This window comes from Platichthys flesus, chromosome 16 (assembly GCF_949316205.1).
Source record: "Platichthys flesus chromosome 16, fPlaFle2.1, whole genome shotgun sequence".
Taxonomy (NCBI): Eukaryota; Metazoa; Chordata; class Actinopteri; order Pleuronectiformes; family Pleuronectidae; genus Platichthys; species Platichthys flesus.
Window position 1 is genome coordinate 8153723 of NC_084960.1, and position 10777 is coordinate 8164499.

Consider the following 10777-nt stretch of genomic DNA (forward strand, 5'->3'; position numbering starts at 1 on the left):
TTGAAATAAGCATTATGTTCAATATTTACCCTTCTGTAAAATCCCTTTATTCCATAATTTCTGACAAAGGCTGATACAGGTGTCCTCAGGACCATCCTGACTGTTCACTTACTCAGTATCAAGCATATTTACTGTATCATTCTGGAGCAATTCAGCCTCAAAGTTTATTATTTTGAAGTGAAAAAGGCAAAGTTCCTTTTTTTTGTTGAAAAAAGCATTATGTTCAATATTTACCCTTCTGTAAAATCCCTTTATTCCATAATTTCTGACAAAGGCTGATACAGTTGTGCTCAGGACCATCCAAACTGTACACTCACTCAGTATCAAGCATATTTACTGTATCCTTCTGTAGAAATTCAGCCTCAAAGTTCATTACTGTATGTATATATTTGTATTCTATTTTATTCTATTTAGTTATATATTGTTGTTTTTATATTGTTGTTTTAAGTTAAAGTGCACCAATGACACCAAGGCAATTTCCTGTTTGTGCAAATATACTTGGCAAATAAAATAATTCTGATTCTGATTCTGATTCTGATTATTTTGAATTGAAAAAGGCAGCCTCAAAGTTCATTTATTTTGAATTGAAAAAGGCAAAGTTCCTTTTTTTTTGTTGAAAAAAGCATTATGTTCAATACTTACCCTTCTGTAAAATCCCTTTATTCCATAATTTCTGAGACAGGCTGCTACAGTTGTCCTCAGGACCATCCTGACTGTACACTCACTCAGTATCAAGCATATTTACTGTATCATTTTGGAGAAATTCAGCCTTAAAGTTCATTATTTAGAATTGAAAAAAGCATTATGTTCAATACTTACCCTTCTGTAAAATCCCTTTATTCCATAATTTCTGAGACAGGCTGGTACAGTTGTCCTCAGGACCATCCTGCCTGTACACTCATTCAGTATCAAGCCTATTTACTGTATCATTTTGGAGAAATTCAGCCTTAAAGTTCATTATTTAGAATTGAAAAAAGCATTATGTTCAATATTTACCCTTCTGTAAAATCCCTTTTTTCCATAATTTCTGAGAGAGGCTGCTACAGTTGTCCTCAGGACCATCCAGACTGTTCACTCACTCAGTATCAAGCATATTTACTGTATCATTTTGGAGAAATTCAGCCTCAAAGTTCATTTATTTTGAATTGAAAAAGGCAAAGTTCCTTTTTTTTTGTTGAAAAAAGCATTATGTTCAATACTTACCCTTCTGTAAAATCCCTTTATTCCATAATTTCTGAGACAGGCTGCTACAGTTGTCCTCAGGACCATCCTGACTGTACACTCACTCAGTATCAAGCATATTTACTGTATCATTTTGGAGAAATTCAGCCTTAAAGTTCATTATTTAGAATTGAAAAAAGCATTATGTTCAATATTTACCCTTCTGTAAAATCCCTTTTTTCCATAATTTCTGAGAGAGGCTGCTACAGTTGTCCTCAGGACCATCCTGACTGTACACTCACTCAGTATCAAGCATATTTACTGTATCATTTTGGAGAAATTCAGCCTCAAAGTTCATTTATTTTGAATTGAAAAAGGCAAAGTTCCTTTTTTTTTGTTGAAAAAAGCATTATGTTCAATACTTACCCTTCTGTAAAATCCCTTTATTCCATAATTTCTGAGACAGGCTGCTACAGTTGTCCTCAGGACCATCCTGACTGTACACTCACTCAGTATCAAGCATATTTACTGTATCATTTTGGAGAAATTCAGCCTTAAAGTTCATTATTTAGAATTGAAAAAAGCATTATGTTCAATACTTACCCTTCTGTAAAATCCCTTTATTCCATAATTTCTGAGAGAGGCTGCTACAGTTGTCCTCAGGACCATCCTGACTGTACACTCACTCAGTATCAAGCATATTTACTGTATCATTTTGGAGAAATTCAGCCTCAAAGTTCATTTATTTTGAATTGAAAAAGGCAAAGTTCCTTTTTTTTTGTTGAAAAAAGCATTATGTTCAATACTTACCCTTCTGTAAAATCCCTTTATTCCATAATTTCTGAGACAGGCTGCTACAGTTGTCCTCAGGACCATCCTGACTGTACACTCACTCAGTATCAAGCATATTTACTGTATCATTTTGGAGAAATTCAGCCTTAAAGTTCATTATTTAGAATTGAAAAAAGCATTATGTTCAATACTTACCCTTCTGTAAAATCCCTTTATTCCATAATTTCTGAGACAGGCTGCTACAGTTGTCCTCCGGACCATCCAGACTGTTCACTCACTCAGTATCAAGCATATTTACTGTATCATTTTGGAGAAATTCAGCCTTAAAGTTCATTATTTAGAATTGAAAAAGGCATTATGTGCAAAATGTATCCTTCTGTTAAATCTCTTTGATCCATAATTTCTGACAAAGGTTGCTACACTTTGGCTAATCCTCACTCCATTCACCCATATGTAACTTAAATGCAATATTGTGTGTATTTCTTTCGTTCATTTTGGAGTAAATAAAAATTTCCATTTCCCTTGCTAATTTCCGTGTGCTCTCTCTGTCCTTGAACATCAGCAAGGTTTGCAAGGGGATGGAGGTGGGAGAAAATAATTGTTTATATACTTCTGTATGTATGATGTTTCATTTTCAATTGTGAAAACCAATAAATAAAGTGAAAAAATGAGTAGTATACCCTTTATTTATTGATTTATTGATTTAATATTTATGTATTTATTCATTTTTATATTGTAGAGTCCTCGTTTACAGAGGACAGGGAACTTCTCCTTCGTTTAACAACTTTTATTAACATTTACACGGACATGTGCACTACTCCTTTCAATTTCTCCTGTCTGAATTTTCTCCTGGCTGAATTTCTCCAAAATGATACAGTAAATATGCTTGATACTGAGTGAGTGTACAGTCAGGATGGTCCTGAGGACAACTGTAGCAGCCTCTCTCAGAAATTATGGAAAAAAGGGATTTTACAGAAGGGTAAATATTGAACATAATGCTTTTTTCAATTCTAAATAATGAACTTTAAGGCTGAATTTCTCCAAAATGATACAGTAAATAGGCTTGATACTGAGTGAGTGTACAGTCAGGATGGTCCTGAGGACAACTGTACCAGCCTGTCTCAGAAATTATGGAATAAAGGGATTTTACAGAAGGGTAAGTATTGAACATAATGCTTTTTTCAACAAAAAAAAAAGGAACTTTGCCTTTTTCAATTCAAAATAAATGAACTTTGAGGCTGAATTTCTCCAAAATGATACAGTAAATATGCTTGATACTGAGTGAGTGTACAGTCAGGATGGTCCTGAGGACAACTGTAGCAGCCTCTCTCAGAAATTATGGAAAAAAGGGATTTTACAGAAGGGTAAATATTGAACATAATGCTTTTTTCAACAAAAAAAAAGGAACTTTGCCTTTTTCAATTCAAAATAAATGAACTTTGAGGCTCCCTTTTTCAATTCAAAATAATCAGAATCAGAATCAGAATCAGAATTATTTTATTTGCCAAGTATATTTGCACAAACAGGAAATTGCCTTGGTGTCATTGGTGCACTTTAACTTAAAACAACAATATAAAAACAACAATATATAACTAAATAGAATAAAATAGAATACAAATATATACATACAGTAATGAACTTTGAGGCTGAATTTCTACAGAATGATACAGTAAATATGCTTGATACTGAGTAAGTGAACAGTCAGGATGGTCCTGAGGACACCTGTATCAGCCTTTGTCAGAAATTATGGAATAAAGGGATTTTACAGAAGGGTAAATATTGAACATAATGCTTATTTCAACAAAAAAAAAGGAACTATGCCTTTTTCACTTCAAAATATTAAACTTTGAGGCTGAATTGCTCCAGAATGATACAGTACATATGCTTGATACTGAGTAAGTGAACAGTCTGGATGGTCCTGAGGACACCTGTATCAGCCTTTGTCAGAAATTATGGAATAAAGGGATTTTACGGAAGGGTACATTTTGCACATAATGCTTTTTTCAATTCAAAATAATGAACTTTAAGGCTGAATTTCTCCAAAATGATACAGTAAATATGCTTGATACTGAATGAGTGTACAGTCTGGATGGTCCTGAGCACAACTGTGTCAGCCTTTGTCAGAAATTATGGAATAAAGGGATTTTACAGTAGCATAAAAGATTGGCTCGCTCCGTATCATGGACTACCGTACACTGTGTAATACGGGCGCACTTGAAATCAGGAAAAGACGAACGTCTGCTCACTTGACCACGAAAAGACGAACGTCTGCTCACTTGACCGCAGTGTTCTGGGAGAGCTGTAAGACAGCCTGTTCATTTCAAAGACTATGTTGTGTAGATATATCTGATCTGGTTGACGGTTGTGGTCAGGGTGTTTTATGGTTCGTATATATGTATAGGTATATGTATGTTATATATGTATTTTTTTTTTAATGTATATTTCTATGTATATGTGTGGATTTTTTGTTTCTTTCTTCTGTGGCTGTTATTATTTGTGTTGTGTTCTGATACTGTCTCTGTTTGGAAACGGGGACGTTTCTTTTGTTAGGGGGGAGGTATGTAAGCTATTTTGTGTAGTGACTTTTATTTTGAAGAGGGGTTTTCCCGGAAGTGTGTTCGGTGAGTGTGTTGGATATGTGACGAGTTATTAAACGGGTGCTGTGTCCCGAATGGATGAACTTCTTCTGTCTTCTTTCGGTGCATTCAACACAACTAAAACGCTCGGGCTACAGCATATCCCCCAAAATACTTTTTTGTTTAGTTTTATTTGAAACTTCGCTAAACAACACCGTAAGAGCTTGTGCTTTTCGGGGGTCGCTAAAAAATAACACGTTTCCTTTGTGAAGGTACAGATTCATAACACTCAGTTTGCGTATATACAGGAACTTCACTTTCAAAATAGAAGCATGTATAAAAGAAAACTCAGTTTTCCTTATATTTTTATTTTTGATACAGTAAAAACTAAATCAAAGTTTGTCCTTTTAAGCTTTAAGTGCAGCACACACATCTAAACTATATAAATGTCAAATCATTGTGAAGAGCACTGAAAAATATAGACTTAGACTTACTGTTATAGTCAGATTTTTTAATTCAAAACCTTATTTTGCAAATTGCGAATTTATTAACTGATGAAAAAAGCAACCACGTGCAATCAGTAATCTAGGAAATTGTGGATGGGATACATCGAGATGCATCGTTTGGCATTCAAATCATTGACTGCTGAATCGTAATGGAATCTTGAGGCTAATGAGCACCCAGTAATCCCAGTCACGTCAGAAAGGATGGCAGCATCTCCCAGCTCCTCTATCAGTTATTCTGGTTTTTCTTTTCTTGGGTGGAGCTGAGTGGTGATATTGAAAGGACTAAGGTACCAGGGCCTCGGGTTTACAGCTAATTCGGCAAAACACAAATATAGTTAACTTTTGTTAACGTACACACATGAGCTACTAACTTTTTGTGCTTAATGTAGAGACACTACAGGTGAAAACAGCCAAATTTGTATCTAATAATATCACAATCACCACAATGATATGCAGATTAGGCAATGCAAAAATGAATATATATCAACATTTTACTTTATTTCATTACTCACTAAAATCCTGCTAAAACACTTATATCTTCCTCACAAATCTGTTAACCTTAAAAGCCAGCATAACAAACAATAGAATGTGAGATGAGAGAACACATAGGCAGTCTAACCAAAGGAGGGCCCAGGTGTGTCAACAGTTACTCACCTCAGGTGTGTCACAGCAACAATGATACAACATTCTAGTCCCAGTGCTCTCACTCACATGCATTACGTGGTGACCTCACCCGGAGTGCCCAGCCTCACAACAGTGTGGCACTAAGCTGCACTCAAACAAATGATATGGAAATTAAGAATATAACCATAAATATATCTGTAAACAGTATAACCAATAATGGCGTAACCCGGTTGGACTAACAAAGACAATTCAAACGAGGTCTCATGCACTTGTACGTTGGTGGATTGCCATCATGTATTTGTCAAAACAAACATGATCATTAGTTTTACTCAGGACCAAATGAAAATGACAGATAATATTGCTACTGCTTAAAATATAATGGGTTTCTCCATTGGACTCTAGTTTTAGAACAAAGGACAGGATTGAGAGTATCACTTGTATGTTTGAAGGTCTGCACAACTTAAGATACAAACTGCCAGAAGTTTTTAGCAAATGTTACTGACCACCAACAGGGACAGATCGTCAGTGCCTAGCATCAATAGTTGTTTTGGCCTTAAAATTAAAAGAGCCTTTCTTCTATGGCAGCCCACCACAGGTTGACCAGACCTGGGTGTATGTTCCTAACAACTTGGGGCCCAGTTAAGATCGTTCCTACTGGTCAAGAGACATTGGCTGCAGCGTTCTGCAGTTTCTTTTATGGTCTGGTGCAGAGCTTGTTCGTGGATTCCCAGATCTTCGAGCAACGTGATGGTGGATGTTGCATTACGACCCCTGCAGCCAACCTCCACAGGTCGAACTATTGCTTTCCAGCCTCGTTGCTCTGCCATAGATGCCACTTCTGCATACCGTAGCCTTTTCCTCTCATTCGCTTTGTCAACAGCATCCTCCCAGGGGACTGTCAATTCTATTAAGTAGACAACGCGGATGGTATTGGACCAGAGTACCAGGTCTGGTCTTTGTGTGGTGGTGACAATGTGTGATGGGACTTTTAGCTGCTGGTCTAAATCCACCAGCATTTCCCAGTCTCGGGCATGCTCCAATTGCCCACTCCTGTTCAGTGGAGTAGACGCTCGCTGTTCCTGTTCCCTCTTTGTTTTGGATGGCAAGGCATTGGTGGCAGTTATCTTTGTTTCAATAGTTGCTGCCAGGCGTTTGAGTACTTGGTTGTGTCTCCACGTATACCTACCTTGTGTGAGACTTACTTTACAGCTTGTGAGGATGTGTTTGAGGGTAGCTCGGGTAAGGCATAGTTTGCAGGATGGATCTTCATTCAGCCACTGCTGGAGGTTTTGGAATGAAAGCAGGAAGCTATTGCCTGTTTCCATTTCCCACCCCCCCTGTTTTGCCTGAGTTACAGCCTGAGCACACCTTGTTGCCTCCTCCTGCCGGAACTCGACGTCAGCATGCTTGAGTGCTGCATCTGCCTGTTGAGTTGCTACTTTTGGTTTCCATTTCATTCCTGTTGTCAGAGATAGAAATTACTCACTGCAGGAAATCATTGAGCTCTGTCTTCTCTTCATTTTGAAGTTTCATCTTAACATTTTTCATTATGTCTTTCATTATGTCTTTCACATTATGGATTCCTCTGCCAAATATAAAGTAAAAAACTATTAAGCAGGACCCATGAACTATTGTTTCCAAAACTTGGAAAATGAGAAAACAAAGTGCCTCATCAGACTTTGACTCGGAATTAAAAAAAGAACAGTTATCTTGTTTAGCATATTTTGCTTTAGAAAATAAATCTTATTTTATGAATTATAACTTTAATTAAAAAGATATTCAGCGATTATTGAACAAATTTTAACCACAAACTCCTTGGTTTCCTTTATTTTAGAGGTAGGGCCATCTGAACAAATTCGTAATTTTAAAACTAACAATAAATAATTGTATCAATTTCTATTCATTGAAGATGAGTGCTGCCAGACTGCCACATTTCAAACCGGAGGGCAAGGTCAGGTCAACATAATACATGCAGAGCAATAGAAATAATTATTGTTATATTATACGGTTAGAATAACTGGAGTATTTGATTTTTTACTGTTTTTGCAAAAAAAATTAGCTCAGTTGAAAATTACTTCTTAGTCTGTCAATATATCACAATGTAGAAAGTGGTCTCATCCTGAATGAGAGACGATAGATGGTTCTGACTTTTCAAAGTAGCTGAATTTTTGTAATGTTTTATTAAAATAATAAACCTGAAGCAAGAACGTTTTTCGGGGTCTTAATTTGAGACAAAGTTATTGTTTTTTAAGAAATTATGTCTTATTTTAAGGCTTATTAGGCAGATTCTCTTCTGATATCTTACATCAGTTATATTTTTTTAATTCTGCTCCTTCTTATCAAAGCCGTAAAATAAATAATTGTTATATTGTTTCTTGGGGTGCCTATAAGATTAAATGGTCTTCATTTAACTTTACTTGACTTAAATTGAAAAGATTTCATGAATAATTTCATACTATTACAAGACGACAGTTTTGATTCAATGAGAAAAAAAAACATAATATTTGAGAATTTTATAAAAAAAGTCATAATTTTAGAAAACCAAAGATTTAAAAACCGGTAACTTCTGTACAAGAACACTTTCATATCTAAGATATTTTTGCATATTTTTAGTTTGCATATTGAAAGTAGCTATTGTTGATGATCGAACATAAATACCTGCTGCAGAGTTGGGCCGTTTACGTTTAACACTTGGTGACTGGCATTTGCTGGACTCCTCTCTAGGATCCATATCCATGTTTCCTTGTTTTTTATATAAATAAATGGAAGGAAGAAAAAGGTTGTTACAAGTTCTTCTCAAAATATTGAAACGTGGTCTATGTGTTGATAATAATACAATAAGATTTAAGATAACTCACTTGTATCATTTGCTTCACTGGTGGATGGCGAAACCTGAAAATGAACATATATATTTGACTCTTAAAACATTTAATCAAGAAACACCCAACAGAACGAAGACTTTTGCAATTTTTACTTGAAATTGAGTGAGGCAATTTATTTGTCAAAAAATTATTTCAGCAAACACGATAAATATAATCTGTATGATTGCAATAAACGGTTCAGATTACACTTAACTGTGCAAAACTGTACGTAACTTACTTGTGTAGCTGAATTCATAGTTTCCTGTTTTGTTGTAGATGTGTTATTTTTTTTCTAGAAATAATAGGAAACATTCGTTAATTGATAACAGCAGAGACCTTTTTATAATCTTTATCTAGAAGCATCAGCATTATCAGAACCTTTAACACAAGTTCATTCTCCTTTGCCTGTCATATCCACAAGTATTAGTTTAAATCGTCTACAGTGCGGAATATTACCTTTAACAACTTGAATTGCTGGATGAATGTTTTCCTTGGTCCAACTTTTTGGATCAATTCTTTGATCTCTTCATCCTCAAGATTGCAGAATTGGTCCTGATTGATTCCTTGATCTGTACAAATATTCAGGTGAAACAAATTGTTATTGTTTCATTTGGAGCGAAACGGGTGTTGGCACATTTGGGTGTTGACATGTCAGTCTCTTAGAGTTAACATGGTTGGATTAGGTCATTGCATATTTGATTTCTGGTTGGACATGATTCAGTAGCTCATTGTACTCAGACAATTCTTTCAATTACATACACACCTACACAACAATCATTCCTATCAAGTGAATGAACGTGTCCTTAAGTCTGTGGAAATGAAAAGGGTTTTCTATTGCTGGTGCTTCTCATTGGTATTTAACACAGACTACGTGTACACTGAGACTAATATGTCAGTATTAAACTCCTCAACAAAGGTGCAGCATTTTTATGTCTGTGTTAGTCGGTGATTCATTAATATATCTGTGCCCCCCAAAGATACATGGTTATACTTTACCTTTAAAAGTCTCTATCAAATCGCTGAGATCCCACTCACTTAGTTTGTTACAAACAAAATCATCCATGTCGAAGAAAAGATACTGTAATGAAAAACAAATAGTGAATCGGCCATTGTTGCTTCGACATTACTGAAACGTATCAAATTAAATATTGATTGATGAGTGAAACAAAATCCATTGGAAAGTACATTAACCCAAATAACCAACTGTTTAAACTGCACCTGTGTGTGATATTGTCTGGGAGGTTTCAACATATTTTAAATCATTCTCAAAACTAGACCATCGACAGAAAGGTAAGACATAACTTTGAGGATTTAATATGTAAACAAAACAGAACCGAAACACCTTGAAAACAGCTACACTCAGTTCATTTGAGCAGCCCCTACTGGCCATCCATCAACATCGCATAATACTTAACTCTCGTTTACGGTAAAGAGCTGCATCACGGTGATCCGTTAAATCAGATTCCATATACGTGTGCGTAAGAGGGGAAATAATTATATTAATTAAAAATGTTAAACTATACAGCTTATACATGAGGAGACAGGCTGATCTTCTGTTACTCCTCTTCTAAAAAATAACTTAGTTTAATGTTTTATTAGTTATTGAATCGTTTGTCAAGCAAAGCAGAGACAAAACAGTGCAGTCCGTTTCTACACACACTTTTTGATGTAATATCTTAATTTACTGGTGAATATAATGCAATCAAGTGGTCGTACTTACATGTTCCCAGATCCTCTTCAATGCACATATATGACTCCCGGTGAGCAACTCTTCGAGTTCAGTCCCCGCCCCTCCGTCTACAAAGCAGATTCAGCCAGTTTAAAGGAAGGGCTCACTGAAAAATGAAAATTCACTCATAATCTATGTATTTTTCAGGATGTTCAAATGCAGCCTCATAAACTCTGTAGCGAATCAAACACTAAATAAACGTCATGTACTGATCAGGTCCTGTGAACTTGAAGAGTGTTCATTAGTTAACGTGTAGCCAGGTCAGCAGGAGAGAGGAGGAGGAAACAGGAATCTCCAGCTCGGTACAAACCAACCGTCTGATCTGGCAGGTGCACACATAGATTTCAAGGGGGGCTTGAACTAGTGCCCTTTTTAATTTAAAAGGGAAATATTATGAAAATTCCTGGCACTCGTATCTCGTGGAGGAGGGAGGATGGGTGAGGTAGGGGGGAGCTGGCTCATTAGCTTTAAAGGAACAGGCTCTCAAAACAGGTCACTCTGATGAGGGCTGTTTAGACAGGGTAAAAA

At 35.9% G+C, this 10777-nt stretch overlaps 1 protein-coding gene across 1 annotated transcript in view; it reads right to left on the reverse strand.

Annotated features, from left to right (window-relative positions):
• LOC133971245 (nuclear GTPase SLIP-GC-like) overlaps positions 1 to 10386 on the reverse strand; it is a 45994-nt gene extending 35608 nt beyond the window's left edge. The window contains exons 1-6 of the mRNA XM_062408525.1: positions 10241 to 10386; positions 9517 to 9598; positions 8977 to 9089; positions 8759 to 8812; positions 8518 to 8551; positions 8318 to 8401 (exon numbers count right to left, since the gene is read on the reverse strand). Coding sequence (XP_062264509.1) covers positions 8318 to 8401; positions 8518 to 8551; positions 8759 to 8812; positions 8977 to 9089; positions 9517 to 9583 — 352 coding nt within the window. The 5' untranslated portion in view covers positions 9584 to 9598; positions 10241 to 10386. The remainder of the gene's footprint in view (positions 1 to 8317; positions 8402 to 8517; positions 8552 to 8758; positions 8813 to 8976; positions 9090 to 9516; positions 9599 to 10240) is intronic.
• Positions 10387 to 10777: the final 391 nt, after the last annotated feature.